This window comes from Centroberyx affinis, unplaced genomic scaffold (genome assembly GCF_046629955.1).
Source record: "Centroberyx affinis isolate AG114_WGS23_722 - 3 ecotype Tasmania unplaced genomic scaffold, CSIRO-AGI_Caff_v1 ptg003251l_1, whole genome shotgun sequence".
Taxonomy (NCBI): Eukaryota; Metazoa; Chordata; class Actinopteri; order Beryciformes; family Berycidae; genus Centroberyx; species Centroberyx affinis.
Genome location: NW_027281277.1, coordinates 44195 through 60508, shown reverse-complemented (window position 1 = coordinate 60508; position 16314 = coordinate 44195). Strand labels below are relative to the sequence as shown.

Below are 16314 nucleotides of genomic sequence, written 5' to 3'. Positions count from 1 at the left end.
GGCGTGGCCTATGACATTTTGGCTTATAACTCACACAGAATTCCACCAATTTCGCCAAGAAACTTGGTAATCATGTTCCAACCTTTATGTGGAACAAGCACACCAATTTCCATACAGATCCGACCAGATTTTGCCCAACAGCAGCATTTTGAGTGTACAGCTAAACACAGTAAAGCCAGTACGAAGTTGGATATTGACACCTTTTAACTTATTAACTTGTTCAGTATCAGAACTTGATAGCTTGGGGCCTGATGGCTCAACAGCCTAATATGACAAAACTGACAGTAATCTTAATGCAAACTTCCATGTTTCAGCTCAGGCTGATGTACTGGCATGAACCCAGCCAGCGGCTATATTTAATTACTTAAATGTATTATTGAGTGTTAAAAAGTAGTTAAGGTACATACCCTTTATTATTGGGGAGACAATCCCTAGAGGATTATATCCATTCATTTTGGACTGTTTAGGAGTAATAATAATATGATTAACTTTAGATTAGCCCAGAAGGAAAAATTTTATTATTTGGCAAAATAAAAAATAGTTGGGACCTACAACCAATATAATTGGGAAGATTAACCCTGGAGTCTTCTTATGTGATTACTGAATGGCTTTTTTTCTTACATTTGACGTAATGAGGCCTCGAGGATTGGGGAATTTTGGGGATACACCCTTGCTGTCCTAGTTTTGTAATGAATTCAGAAGCAATTCTGATGCTGTTACCTCGACATACACATTTGCATAAAATGTTATCTGTCTTCATCACTTAGTGTTATTATATCCCCGAAATGAGTTTCGGGGATATTATGGATTCACCCCACCCGCCGCCGCGTCTGTCTGCCGCAGATCCTTCGTGTGAACGCGATAACTTGAACAGGTTTTATAAGAATCTTTTCAAATTTGTTATGGACTAGAGGAAGAACTGTATTGATTTTGATGTATTTAGATTATAATCGGCCTGATGGTGGCGCTATAATTAAAGGTCAAAAATAAAAAGTTTAAAGGCTGCATTGTCCGATTTACATGAAACTCGGTACACATGTCCACCTAACCGTACTCTACACATTTGCTATAAGGACCCTCAAGGTCCGCCTGGAACATTTTTGAGATATTTTGAATTATTTGAAAAACAAATTTTTAACATCTCCTCCTACACCGTTTGACCGATTACCACCAAAATCGGTCAGTAGCATCTATGGTCCTACGCTCTTTCAATTTTGTTCATAGATTATTGATATCTACTGTAGTTTTGCAGACATTAACACTTAAAGTTGTGAAGGAGGCATGGCCTATAAGCTAAATTGTTATAACTTTGTGATACATGGTCTAATCATCATGAAACTTGGACGTGTATATGTGCAACATTTGCACATTGCAACATTTGCACATATAATGAACATGTGTGCAAAGCCATTCAAATATTGACCAATATGGGGCGCCACAAAGGCAGAAAACTATTTCCTAATCCAATCGGTGAAATTGCACGAAATTCGGTACACATGCTCTAGGACCATGTCCTAGCAAAAATTTGAAGTTTGGTCATCATTAGTGAGGGTGGGCGTGGCCTATGACATTTTGGCTTATAACTCAAACAGAATTTCACCAATTGCTATGAAACTTGGTAATCATGTTCCAACCTTTATGTGGAACATGCACACCAATTTCCATACAGATCAACAGCAGCATTTTGAGTGTACAGCTAGACGCAGTAAAGCCAATACGAGGTTGGATATTGACACCTTTAACTTTCTATTACATTGTTCAGTATCAGAACTGGACAGCTTGGGCCTGATGGCTCAACAGCCTAATATGACAAAACTGACAGTAATCTTTTTTTTTTTTTTTTTTTTTTTAGATTTATTTTCAGGCATTGTATGCTTTATTTGACAGGAACAGTGTGAGAGAGAGACAGGAAGGTAAGGGAGAGAGAGAGGGGAGGAAGGGGAAGGACTGAGCCTTATATGGTGTGCGCGGTAAGCCACCGGGGCGCCCCCAACTGACAGTAACCTTAATGCAAACTTCCACGTTTCAGCTCTGGCTGCTGTATTGGCATGAACCCAGCCATCACCGCTAGCGGCTATATTTAATTAGTAGTTAAATGTATTATTGAGTGTTAAAAAAATAGTTAAGGTACATACCCTTTATTATCGGGGAATTAATTGAATGGCTTTTTATTACATTTGACTTAATGGGGCTTTCGAGGATTGGGGAATTTCAGGGCTATACCCTTGCTGTCGGGCCCCGACAGCATCCTAGTTTACATGTACTTTTACTGTTCCTTTCATATTCGACATTACAGCACCAATTTTACAACATTATATTCCACCACCAATAATAAACAGTAAAGCAACATCTTTACTAAATAAATCACAGATCTGAATGACACAATGCTGTTCTCTGTTTATTCTTTCACTGTTAGACTGCAAAAGCTGTCACTACATGTATAACAGCAGCGTTCCACATTGCACAAGACAATCCTGTGTGTCCTATAGACGGATTTAATGATCAATGTGCCTTTACAATTGAAGGTGTGACATGCAACTGTCACACGATGAGTGTTCTGCATGGGGCACACAGCATCTCAATTTGAAAAAGTCTCAGGGCCTCACTCATAAAAAAGTGCTTGTATTTGATTTTAAGCCTGCTTATGAATATTTGAGGAAACTCATAAGTGAATGAAGCTCTGCCTGCTACGTCCATCTGTAAATCACATGTACCTGTAGAGTTTGAACACACGAGCAACTTCTCAAAATAGAATTTTGAAAATAATATTGCATTGATATACAGTCCTGTACAGTCCTGCACAGACAAGTCGCATTTCATATAGCTCATTGCTCTACATCAGCCTGGCTTCACAGGAGCCAGGCTGCAGTATCTGAAGGTTGATAATGAGTTTAATAGCTTTTCTAAACCAGGGGTAGAAAAGGGCATAGATCAGAGGATTCACACAGGAGTTGAAATAGAACAGCCAGGTTGCAACAGATGATGCAGAGGTTGAGGTGTCCTGTGCTGTGATAGAGGGACCGTAAAACGGAAGGAGACACAGTAAAAACACAAGCAGGACAATACCAAGAGCTCTAGCTGCCCTTATCTCCGATTTCTTAACAAATCCAGTCACAGTACTACGTTTGACAGCAGCAATTTGAGACCGCATGACGCGTGCCTGTGACACAGCCACCACAAATACTCTCATATAGAGAAATACGATTACAGTAACAGGGCCGATAAAGGTTAAAATGAGGTCAACAGCAGCTGAAACGTAGGTCATTAAAACCACACATTCTTTGTAGCAGGAGTGAAACACATCTGGCTGTGACAAGTTATCTTTCAGAATTATACAGTTGAAGAAAACAGAACACATCCAACACAAGCTCACACAGATTGTAACTCTGCTGTTCGTTATCATGGACGAATAACGCAGAGGGTAACAAATAGCAGCGTAGCGGTCGACTGATATGAGTACCATGTTCCCAACAGAGGCAGAGATGAGGATTAAGCCCACAAACTGAAAAAGAGCACATATGAGGTTACCCAGATACCAGCAGGAATGCAGGGTGGTGATGGCCACTGGCATCACCAGGAGGCCCACAAGCAAGTCCGACACAGCCAGAGAGAGGAGGAGGACATTGGTGGGGGTGTGGAGCTGCCTGAAGTGGGAGATTATGATTACGGTGATTATTGATAATTTGTTCTTGTGCTGCGTATTCAGCTCCTGATGAGAAATCCATGTCACACTGTAAATGAGTTTAGATCACAGCAAATATTGTGAGAATACAGAAAATGGACAGTGAAATTATAACTCTATAGAATGGAAATATTAACAATAAACTGTATCACAAATATAGCTCCACACTATGTTTCAGCTCAACACTATTTTTAACTAATTAAGATGTGCAATGACACAAGAAGAGAAAGGTTAGTGGGGATGTGAAGTGGACGATTATGATGATTATTACAATATGTGACACTTTATACAGGAAAACCTCACTGAGAATGAGGCTTACAAGAGAAACCCATGAGAAGCTCTTACCAGTCTATTTAAAAACACATTCAAAGAGCTAGAATGGAGGGCGGACTGAGAGCTAAAGTTGGTCTTTTAAAACAGAGGCCAAAGAAAGCAGAATAAAAAAAAAACTGACACTCTTATTTAATATATTTGAATAAATGAACTGGTACCTGAAGTGGGAGATGGAGATGATGACCAGCAAGTTGAGAGTCACAGTGAGCAGAGCGATGGTGGACACCAGCGTGTTGATGAGCGCGGCCTTGGAGGTCAGAGGCATCGGCCTGCAGGAGGTGTTAAGAGGGAAGCAGAGCTCAGCTAGTTCCAGTGTCTCCATCATCATCAGAGGATGTGAGCTAGAGAGCAAAAAGGAGAGCTTTTGAGGTCTGGCAGCCCTCTGACTAACTTCTCCAGAGGACGGTGTATTTATCTCGTTCTCGTCTTCATTTACATCTGTTGCCCTCCCTTCTCCTTGTCCTCTTTCCTCGGCCCTCCTACTCATCAACTTTTCCTCTCCTTCCCATTTCAACTTCCACTCCCCCATTCCAGGTTTTTGAGGGACAAGTATGACTCAAGTCAAAAATGTTTGAGGAACAAATCTCAGCCAAGTCTCACAGGTCTTAGTCAAGTCGCAGACAGTCTGCTTAAACCACAACATGGTTGTATTCTGTCAAATGTACAGCTAGCTGTAGCTGTTATGTAGCTGTTTGTATATCAGGCAAATAGGTTAAATAAAATGATAATGTCACCTAAATAAAGGTATAGATACGAACCACAAGTACATAATCACTTAATACATTATACAATATGAAAACAAGACTAAGAGTCTAACAGCCCCACGATGTTGAATTTTGTGGAAGTGTCTCTGCCGGGAATCGTATGGTGCCAGAATAGTGACTTTAGTATTTGGCATTGAAAAAAAAGAAGTTGGCATTGTATTTGGAATTGAAAAAAAATGTCATTGAAAAACAGGACATTTTCATTGAAAACATAACGTGAACTGACAAAAAAAAACATTTGCATTGAAAAATGTTGCAAATAATATTTATTGGAATTGAAAATATCTTGGCATTGAAAACAAGTACAGATCCTGTACAGGCCCACGGCATGTGTGTTGAATTCCACTAGCTGCAGCCACACTGATCCGTCGGAAAAGGGACAGAATTATTGACGGATAGATTTCTGTCCATTGGACTGTTCTGTAATGTCAACATGGCAGAGAGGCAGAAATACAGTAGCCTAGCTTCGCTCATAACGGTACTACTTCATATAAAACAAGTTAAATTCACTTGAACACATTGTTTTATCACTCACATTGGGTTGAAAATAGGAAAAAATGTCTACTTTCTTCATTCTTGACATTTTCACAACACAACCTGTCAGCTCTGCGGCTCAGATTAAACTGTCTGTGCTTTTCATTTGATTGTGCGTTTGTTTAATGTGGCAAGATATCCCGGTTGTGTGGAGTGTTCCGTTTTTTAAGCACTGTGATTTGCCCGAAGGTCCAAACACCGCCCAGCTGGAAAACTTTGGTCATAAAATGAACCGGGCCAGTAGTTTAAGCTGCTAACACAGGTACAACCACCGATACTACTCTGTATTTATTTTTTCAGAACCAGAACGTGCATTACGTGGTCAAATTTACTCCCGGAACAGCATACAGGTGCTTTCCAGCACATATAGCCTAGATTTGTTTCCTCTGTCAAGAGACTTGGGGCTAGTCAAAAAATATTGCAATGCTCGGCTAGCACAACACATTTATCGGTTAAATTGTCTATTCCACCAACATCACATACCACAGGTAGTAACATGACCTACCCATCACTTAGTCAAAGACGCCCTCTAGAGGCCATCTCACGAAGCGACATCTCACTAAGCATTACCTGACTGACTGACTGTCTGACCTGAATTTGCTGTGTGATGCCCTAGGCTGCGCCGAAAAATGTATTGAATAATTAAACATAGGCATCAAAAAATAAAAACTTGGCATAAAAAATGAACTGAATGCACAACTCGTTCTCATTCCCAAGTCATACTATGTTGACTCTTTGTCAAATCCCTATAACGACGCAAAAGGTACCATTTCGAATTCGCACTACTCTGCTTTGACATACAACTGATTCTCCAGCAGTCGTTGAAGCACCTGGCAGACATGGTGGATGTTTTCTTGAGGAGATCTGGAGAAGATGAGAATGTTGTCGAGATATACAAAGACAAAATGGTTCAACATGTCTCTCAGCACATCATTCATCAGAGCCTGAAAGACAGCAGGAGCGTTAGTGAGACCAAAAGGCATTACCCGGTACTCATAGTGACCACTAGGAGTGTTGAAAGCGGTCTTCCACTCATCACCTTCTCGAATGAGCACCAGGTGGTAGGCGTTGCGCAAGTCGAGCTTAGAAAAGATGGTGGTCCCCTACAGAAGCTCGAAAGCTGATGACATCAGTGGTAGTGGGTAGCGGTTCTTCACTGTAATTTTGTTTAACCCCGGAAGTCGATGCAGGGCCTAAGCGTTGCATACTTCTTATCCACAAAGAAGAACACGGCTCCAGCTGGAGATGTTGAGGGACAGATGAAACCAGCGGCTAGAGACTCTGTGATGTATTTCTCCATGGCAGTTGTCTCTGGTCCAGTGAGTGAATACAGTCAGCCCCGAGGAGAAGACGTGCCCGGCAGGAGGTCAATGGCGCAGTCATAAGGCCGATGAGGAGGAAGACTAGTTGCTCGTCGTTTACTGAAAGCCTCCTTCAAATCTGCATAGGCAGCAGGAACATTGGATAAGTCAGGAAATTCCCTGGGGCTCTCAGGAATTGAACGGGGAAAACAGAGCAGATTTAAGGCAGTGAGAATGGCAAAATTGGCTCCAACCAACAATGGACCCGGTTGACCAATCCACATGAGGATTATGTTTTACCAGTCAGGGATGACCAAGGACTATAGGGGCCATAGGAGACTCAATAACATGGAGCTGGATCATCTCTAGGTGATTTCCGGATACTCGCAGACTCAGAGGAACAGAGATGTGACTGATCGTGCTGATGAGATGTCCATCCAGAGCATTGGCCTCCAGGGGAATTCCAAGGGGTACTACAGAGACTGAGACTGATTGTTCAAGGACAAGCAAACAGTTAACTGAGTGCGAAGAGAAGAGGAATTAAGGGAATTAATATGGCTCACCCATACCCCTTCGCTTACAGATGAGCCCTGTCTTTTGCTGCAAGTTCAGGACAGGTTGATCTGAAGTGTCCGGACTGGCCAGTGCCTCTTTTCATTCTCCTTTCTCGCTCAGCAGGGGTCAATCTGGTGTTACCAAGTTGCATAGGTTCCACAGGACTGGACTCAGGCTGGCTATTGGAAGGCCCCACTGGAGATGGTAAGGAGAGGAGACGATGACCCGGAGCCTGGGGAATGCGGGCTGCCACACTGGACCTCGGAAGGACCTTCTCCCTCCTCTGTTCACGGAGGCGATTGTACACCCGAATGGCCAAAGAGATGAGAGAGTCGAGGTCATCCATGAGTTCCCGGGTGGCCAACTCATCTTTAATGGCCTCTGTCAGCCCATGTTGGAAAGTGGAGATGAGAGCCTCATCATTCCAGCCACTCTCAGCGTCAAGCGTCCAGAACTCTAGGGCAAAGTCAGCCACACTGCGAGAGACCTGGCAACGGTTCAGAAGTCTCTTGGCTGCCTCCTTCCCAGAAACAGGATGATCAAAGACCTTCTTTTTTTTTTTTTTTTTTTTTTTTATTTATGCACACATTAAACAAACATTAAACAAGTACAGGACAGTATGGGACATGGTAGTTTGACAATTACAGAACTGTATGCAATAAGGGGCAGTTACAAAGCAAACAACCTTAAGACAAGACAGGACAACGGACAGGGGGTGTCATTGTAATACGGGGTATTGAGCAGGCATGTTGAAGGATATTGAATTTGTTGAGGGGAAAGAAAAGAAAATAGATAAATAAATAAAAAATTAAAAAATAATGGAGGGATCAGCTCTGGATAAATTGCAAGAATGGGGACCAGATGTTATTGTAATAGTTGATATTATCTTTCATGGTAAATGTAAGTTTCTCCAAATTTGAGTGTTCAGTTAGTAAGTTGTACCAGTGTTTTATTGATAATTTTGTTCTGTCTTTCCAATTAAGCAAAATGATTTTTTTGGCCACTGTTGTAGAGATGCGGATGAATGTTTGCAGATGTTTTGGGGCTGATAAGGAGGAGAGGTCACCAAGCAGGGCTATGGTGGGGGATAGTGGGATGCTGAGGTTGAGGATCTTGGACAGCTCTCTCATGACCTCCAACCAAAACTGTCTGACTGGGGGGCAGTTCCAGAGTGCATGGGGGTGGTTATCTGTTATGGTAGGACAGAGTGTACAGGTGTTGGTGTCAGTGAGGCCCATTAGGTGCATTTTATGGGTGGTGATATGTGTTCTGTGTAATATTTTGTATTGGATTAGCTGTATGTTAGAATTGGATGACATAGTGAATGTGTTATTACAGATTATTTGCCAGTTGATTTCTGTATGAGCCTGAAAGTCTGAAGTCCATTTGTCTGTTGGTAGTGAAGTGGTGTTGTCATGATGTGAGAAGATTTTATAGATTTGGGAGAGTAGTTTCTTGGGTTTGAGTGAGTTTATTTTCAATAGTAAAGGGGGAGTCGGTTTATGAAAGTTGTGGATGTCAATAACTTTTTTTATAGTCTCTTTGAGCTGTAGATATTGAAATTGACAGTTTTGTGGTAAGTTGTATGTCTGTTTCAGAAGGTCGAGGGTCATGAGAGAGCCATCACTGAAAAGGTCCCCTAGGCTGGTTATTCCTCTCCTTTTCCAAGTTGCAAAGATGATAGGTTTTCTGTTGATTTTGAACATGGGGTTATGCCAGATAGGGGTGGAATTACATGGTACGAGTTGATGATTGAGAATTTCATTTGCTTTCCACCAGGCAGAGAGAGTAGTATTTATTGTGTTATATTTGAAGCATTCATGGGTTCTGATTGATTTGTCTATGAAGATAATGTCTCGGGTGGTCAAGTCTTTGCAGATGGTTTGTTCAATGTCTAGCCAGGCAGGGTTTGAATTGTCGGTCCAATGACGAATATACTGCAATTGATGAGAGAGGGAGTAATGGTAAAAATTTGGGGCATCAAGCCCGCCATACTGTTTTGGTTTTTGAAGAGTGGTTAATTTGATCCGGGGTTTTTTCCCTTTCCAATAGAATGAGTTTACTGCTGAGTTCAGAGAGGTAAACCAGCCCAGGGGTGGGTTAACAGGTGTCATGGCAAATAGATAGTTGACTCTGGGGAGAATGTTCATTTTAACAGATGCAATACGGCCAATTAGAGATAGTGGGAGTTTATTCCATCGGTTGAGATCTTCTTTGATATTTTGTAGGAGTGGCGTGAAATTCAGTTTGAATATGTCCTTTGGGTTTTTTGAGATATGGATTCCGAGGTATTTGATGGATTGAATAGTATGTTTATAGGGTAAGTCCCCAACCTCAGCATCCCAGTCAATATGAGTAAGAGGCAGAATCTCGGATTTAGTCCAGTTTATGGAGTAGCCAGAAACCTTGCCAAAACTGTCGATAAGTTTATGGACTGATGGAATGGAGGTGGAGGGGGCTGTCAAATATAATAGAATGTCATCTGCATATAAGCTAATTTTGTGGCAGTGTGAGTTTGTTTGAATACCTGAGATGTTATTATTCTGTCTAATGGCTGAGGCGAGTGGTTCGATGAACAGTGCAAAAAGGAGTGGTGATAATGGGCATCCTTGTCTGGTACCTCTGTTTAGGAGGAAAGATTTGGATATTAATCCGTTGGTGATTACAGATGCTGATGGTGAGTTATATAGAATTTTGATCCAGTTGGTGAAATGGGGGCCGAAGCCAAAATGGTTGAGGGAGGTGAAGAGAAAGGGCCACCCTACCCTGTCAAACGCCTTTTCTGCATCTAAAGTTACTGCTATGGCCGGGTATTGGATCTTGGTGTATGTTTGGTTTGTGTATAGTTCTATTATATTAAATAATCTTCTCGTGTTTTCTGAGGAGTGTCTCCCTTTAATGAATCCAGTCTGGTCTGGGTGTATAAGTGAAGAGATTACAGATTCTAATCTTATTGCTAAGGCCTTGCTTATGATTTTGACGTCTGTGTTTATTAAAGATATTGGACGATAGCTAGAACATTGTGTGGGGTTCTTGTTTGGTTTGAGAATGAGCGTGATCAAGGCTGTATTCATGTGATGAGGGATTTTGGAATTATGGAGGGTTTCGAGAATCATGTTAAAAAGTAGAGGAGAGATAAGGGGCCAAAAGTGTTTGTAGAATTCTGCAGGGAAACCATCTAAACCTGGGGACTTGTTGTTGGGCATGAGTTGTAGTGCTTTTTCCAGTTCTTTTATGGAAAGTGGTGTGTCCAGATAATGTGCTTGGTCGGTGGATAATTTGGGGAGGGAGACACTCCTCAGAAAAGTGTCAGCTTCTGTGAATGTGGTGGTATGGTCCGGGGTGTATAGATTGGAGTAGTAATTCCTAAATGTTTCGTTTATTGCTGTATGATCCTGTGTTATGTTTCCAAGGGTATCTTCTACTGAGATGATGTTACTTTTTTCATTTTGTTGTTTCAGTTGGTTTGCTAATAGCTTACCGGTTTTGTTGCCAAATTCAAAATGTTGATGTCGAAGTTTGAGAAGTGTGTATTGTGTTTTTTTGTTAAGGAGACAGTTGAGTTCGTGTTTGATTTGAAGTAATTCTTTGTTAATTGTGTTTGTATGCGTTTGAGAGGCCAGGGTTTCCAGTCTCTTCACCTCTTGCTCTAGAAAGTGTTCTCTTGCAGTTTCTTCTTTTTTCTTTTTTGTGGAGTATGATATTATTTTTCCTCTTAAGACTGATTTTGCTGTTTCCCAAAGTGTGCTAGCTGTTATGTCCGGGGTGTTATTGGTTTCAAGAAAGGATGCCCATTCTTCTTTGAAATATGTGGTGAAATCTGGGTCCTTGAGTAGAGATATATTGAAGCGCCATCTGGGTTTGGGTTGAGGTTTAATTCCTGTTGATAATTTGAGAGATATGGGGGCATGGTCTGGTATAATAATGCTGTGGATGTTAGGCTCTGTTGCTCTGTGTGTGAGTGTGTTATTAACCAAAAAATAGTCGATACGGGAGTATGTTTTGTGATGTGGGGAGTAATATGTAAATTCTTTGTTGTTTGAGTTGTGTAATCTCCAGATGTCATATATTGTTGAATTGTGGATGAGGAATTGAGGGGTTTAGACAATGGGTTGGAGGAACGATCTAGGTCCGGGTTTAATACTGCATTGAAGCCACCTATTATAATATGAGAGTTTGGAAAGTTGGATAGTTCATGAAAGAGGGAGTGAAAGAATGTAGGAGAGTCAGAGTTTGGACCGTAAATACTAGCTATTGTTATACTATCTGTGTGAATGCTACCGTTGATGATAATAAATCGTCCCTCTGGGTCTGTGATAGTACTGTTATGAATGTATGGAGTGGTTTTGCTGAAGAGAATAGAGGTGCCGCATTTTTTGGAGTTGTAGGTTGAGAGGTAAGTCTGGCCAATCCATCCGGCCTTGAGTTTCCGAGACTCTGCCTCTGTAAGATGGGTTTCTTGTATTAGGCAAATGTCTGATTTCAGTTTATGTAGATGGTTCAACACTTTGGTTCTTTTGGCGGGTGAGCTGATCCCTCGTATGTTCCATGAAGTTAAATTCAATGTTACAGCCATAATGCTACTACAGTTGGAAATGAGAAAATAATAATAAATGATCTGGTCTTACTGTTCTTCTGCTCAAAAACATGATATTGGGAAATGGTTGGTGGGTGGAACAACGGGGAAACAAGTAACAGGAAACATTGAAAGGGGTCATAAACATTAACAACGAAAAAAACAAATAAGAGCATTGTGTACAGGTTTGAGAGAGGACTACACCTGATGGAGACAACAGGGAGTTAAATGTAACTACGGCACTTTCGGTGGTGATAATATAATAATAATAATAATAATAATAATAATAATAATAATAATGATAAATTAAAGGGGGTAAGCAGGGGATGGCAGAGAAAAAAGAAAAAAAAAAAATATATATATATATATACATACATGCACATACACACATATATACATATATATATATACATACACATACATACATACATACATACATACATACACACATATACATACACCCGCACAAACATGCTGGTATACACCAACACACATACACACCCATGTACACACCTATCCACCTGCCCTCATACCTAGACATACACCTGTATTCACATCCCTACCTACGTACATGTCCACATACACACGCATCCAAACAACACACACACACACCTTGCCATGGGCAGTTTTTTTTTTTTTTTTTTTTGGTCATTAATAAGTACAGAAGTACACATAGGCGTATGCACATAAAGACATTTGTAACTGGGCCAGGTATACGTATTGTCTTCTCCAACTTAATTATTGTTTATAGTAGTGGTTTGTGTTGTCTTGTTTTATTCTCGGCCCTTGATTATTCATGTTCGCACCTACATATACATACACACACATACGCACACATAAACATCCATCCATACATTCATGTAGGCATCCATGCAAGCAGACACACACGCACCCACACACACACACACACACACAAACACACAAACATCCATACATGTATTCGTCTAGACATCCACACGCACAAGCACACACTAACACATACAATAGGAAATATTCATGTACGCATGTAGATCAAAATGGGGTGATGAGAGGCAGAAGATGGAGAGAGAAAAGGAAGAAAGAGCGAGAAAAAGAGTGAGAGAGGGAGAGAGAGAGAGAAGAGAAAAGAGAGAATGGGAAAGAAAATCGGTGTCGATGATGCAGTATGGTTCCAGTTAGAGCCATGTTGTGACGTTGGGGTCGCGGAAAAGTTTTCCATCGATATAAAGTTTATCAACGGAGAGGGCGGCCTTTCTTCCTTTCTCCCGATGTTGTTTCAGGACTGGGAGTAGTTTTTTCCGCCGTTCCTGGATTTCACGGGGGAACTGGTCATTTAGTCCGTAGTCTGTTCCTTGGAGTTCTTTGCCACGACTCTTAATAAGTTCTTTGTGTTTATAATGTTCGAATTTGGCGACAATTGGTCTCGGTCTGTTGCTGTTATTTTTAACTCCAATGCGGTGGACTCTGTGGAAAGTTATGTTATTGACGGTGTCGTGTGGTAGTTTCAGCGCGGATTGCATGAATTTCTTTATTGTATGTTCTGGGTCTTCTTGAGGTTGTTCTGTGATTCCCGAGAAAACAAGGTTATCACGCATGCTGCGGCTCTGGAGGTCTAAGATAGTTTCTTTCATTAGTTTGTTTTCGTTTTTGACGGTTTCCATGTCGGTGGTGAGTTTGCTGACGGAGAGATTTAGATCCTTGTTTTCAGCCTGCAGTGTGTCTATTTGTGACTGGGTGAACTCAAGACTTGTTTTGAGTTCTTTTATGTCGGCATGCATCATTTTGAGGATAGAAAGTTTGTCGTTGATCGACTGGAGCAGACTGACCTGAATCGTGGTGGTCATGCTGTCTTCCTCCGTATCGGTGGAGCAGTCGCGTCGCGGCTGTTTTCTTGGGTTGCTCATGATGCACAGCCGGTAGTAGTAGTCGTCCAGGAAATCAAAAGTGTTATCCAGTGTTTGATTGGGAAGGTATTTTGTATGGAAGCGTCTTTTACCGTTTACCGGTGTTTCCCTTTCAGCAGCAGGGCGCCGCCATGTTGGATCTCCCGTAGTCTCGCGATGGTCTCGGTCTCAGAGCGTCATCGTCCTCCTCTCGTCCATCGTCCTCCTCTCGTCCATCGTCCTCCTCTCGACCATCGTCCTCCTCTCTCAATATGACATTATCAGTGTATGAGACTGAATGTGGCATTTAGGCGAGAGGCCATCTCTTAGTCAAAGACGGCCTCTAGAGGCCATCTCACGAAGCGACATCTCACTAAGCATGACCTGAATGACTGACTGACTGTCTGACCTGAATTTGCCATGTGATGCCCTAGGCTGCGCCGTGGGAAAAATGTTTTGAATAATAAAACATTGGCATCAAAAAATAAAAACTTGGCATAAAAAATGAACTGAATGCACAACCCGTTCTCATTCCCAAGTCGTCGTGTTGGCTCTTTGTCAAATCCCTTGGCATCGCTATAACGAAAAAGGTACCATTTCTTGTCTAAATAGGATGCACCAGGTGTTCAATAGACTCCATGGTAAAACCTCTTGTGGCAGTATTGGACGCCTACAACTTTCTCTCCTAGACCATGGAAGTAAAGTTAACGAGATCTTCAGTCATAGTACAAAGTACCAAAAACTCAAGAAAAGCGTTCAACTGAACAAATGCGTGGAAACTAGTGTAATAACAAACTGACATAGGTCAAAGCATATCCTACACTGAAGCACTGACAAAACAGGCAAGGGAACTTAAATAGCCTAGCACTAATGACAATATAATACACAGCCGGGTGATGAGGAGACAAGATGCAGCTGAGGTGACCCTGGCTGGAGAACCCACCATTGATCTCTGGCGGGCAAACAGGGAAACCCCAGGAGCTGAAAGCAGAGAGAGGGAGACTAGGGAGATGAAGACACAGAATGAGACGGAGACACTTCCACGGCCGTGACAGGACCCCCTCCCCTAGGGACGGCTCCTGACGTCCCTCCAGGGTGTTTGAGACACCGTCGGTGGAAGTCAGCAATGAGGGCAGGAACCCAACAGCGCTCTTCAGGACCATATCCCTCCCAATCCACCCTGTACTGGAGGCCTCTCCCATGGCGACGGACATCCAACAGGTGACGCACACTATATGCCTCTGACCAATCAACAAGCTGAGAGGGTGGCGGAGGATTAACTGCAGGAGAAAGAGGGCTGGTGGAAACGGGCTTGACACAGGAGACATGGAATGTGGAATGGACCCAAAGGGAGCGTGGAAGCTGCAGGCGAACCGAAGAAGGGTTGATGATCCTGATCATCTTGAACGGACCAATGAACTTGGGAGCCAACTTGCGAGATTCCACTCGGAGCGGAAGATCTCTCGTGGACAGCCAAACTCTCTGCCCAGGTTGGTAGCGTGGAGCAGTAACTCGGTGGTGATCTGCCTGGCGCTGGTTCCTGGAGACGGTGCAGAGCAGACTTGAACGTGCTTTCCTCCAGGTCCGACGACAACGGCAGACAAACTCCTGGGCAGATGGAACACTAACCTCCTCCTCCTGGTCTGGGCAGAGCAGAGGTTGATAACCCAGAGTACACTCAAATGGCGAAAGACCTGTGGCAGAACAAGGAAGAGAGTTATGTGAATACTCGACCCAGACCAACTGCCGACTCCAGGTAGAGGGTTTGGAGGAGGCAAGGCAACGCAGGGTGGTCTCCAAATCCTGGTTAACCCTGGTCTGACCGTTGGTCTGGGGGTGGAAACCAGAGGAGAGGCTGGCTAAGGAACCCAGAATCGTGAGGAGAACTGGGGCCCACAGTCAGAAACAATGTCCTGGGGAAGTCCATGGATACGGAAGACATCCTGGATGAGAAGTTCAGCAGTCTCCTTGGCAGAACGCAATTTAGGCAGAGCAATGAAATGAGCAGATTTGGAAAACCAATCAACAACTGTTAAAATGGCGGTGTTACCACCAGAAGGAGGCGGGCCGGTTACAAAGTCCACTGAAAGATGAGACCAAGGACAATGTGGAACAGGCAGTGGATGAAGAAGACCCAATGGACTGTGTCTGGGGGTCTTACTCTGGGGACAGGTAGAGCAAGCGGTGACAAAGGAACATGTGTCCTTCTCCATGGTTGGCCACCAGAAGCGTCTGCGCAGTAAGGCAAGGGTGTGACTTATTCCAGGATGGCAAGTCAGGTTGGAGGAGTGCCCCCACTGGAGCACCTTAGACCTGACAGAACTGGGAACAAACAGACGGTTACTAGGACCATTGCCAGGACCTGGTTCTTGAAGCTGGGCCTGCCTCACAATGGACTCTGGAGGAAGGACAGGCTCAGGATCACGGTTCTCCTCTGCTGGGCTGAACTGGCGGGAGAGAGCGTCTGGAGCAGAAGTAAAATGCTGCTTTATCTCCCGGGAAGGCCCGGTCAGCTTCAGGGGTCCAGGAAAACACTGATGTGCGGGAGGTGAGGGTGGTTAGAGGAACAGCCACTGAACAGAAAGGCGATAAAAGTTGCAAAACCCAGGAAACGCTGGAAGTATTTGAATGAAGCCGGTTGAGGCCACTCTGTCACTGCTCTCACCTTGGCTGGATCCATCTGAACACATCCATCCGATACAATGAA

At 43.0% G+C, this 16314-nt stretch overlaps 1 protein-coding gene across 1 annotated transcript; it reads right to left on the bottom strand.

Moving 5' to 3' along the window:
• Positions 1-2833: 2833 nt before the first annotated feature.
• On the bottom strand, positions 2834-8299 carry LOC139660218 (trace amine-associated receptor 13c-like). The gene is made up of 7 exons (XM_071538302.1): positions 8236-8299; positions 7311-7625; positions 6999-7102; positions 6300-6416; positions 6115-6257; positions 4174-4356; positions 2834-3644 (listed from the first exon to the last, which is right to left on the bottom strand). The coding sequence occupies exons 1-7, from the start codon at positions 8297-8299 to the stop codon at positions 2834-2836; spliced, it is 1737 nt and encodes a 578-aa protein (XP_071394403.1).
• Positions 8300-16314: the final 8015 nt, after the last annotated feature.

What these genes read in the sequence shown, in the direction of transcription:
- LOC139660218 (XM_071538302.1), bottom strand. Translation starts at nt 8,299, where the DNA reads ATGAGAGAGCTGTCCAAGATCCTCAACCTCAGCATCCCACTATCCCCC. An exon ending in TGTGGAACCTATGCAACTTG is followed by an intron (nt 7,103 to 7,310) that starts GTAACACCAGAT and finishes TTGAACAATCAG; the next exon opens with TCTCAGTCTCTGTAGTACCC. An exon ending in CTGTTCCTCTGAGTCTGCGA is followed by an intron (nt 6,417 to 6,998) that starts GTATCCGGAAAT and finishes GAGCTTCTGTAG; the next exon opens with GGGACCACCATCTTTTCTAA.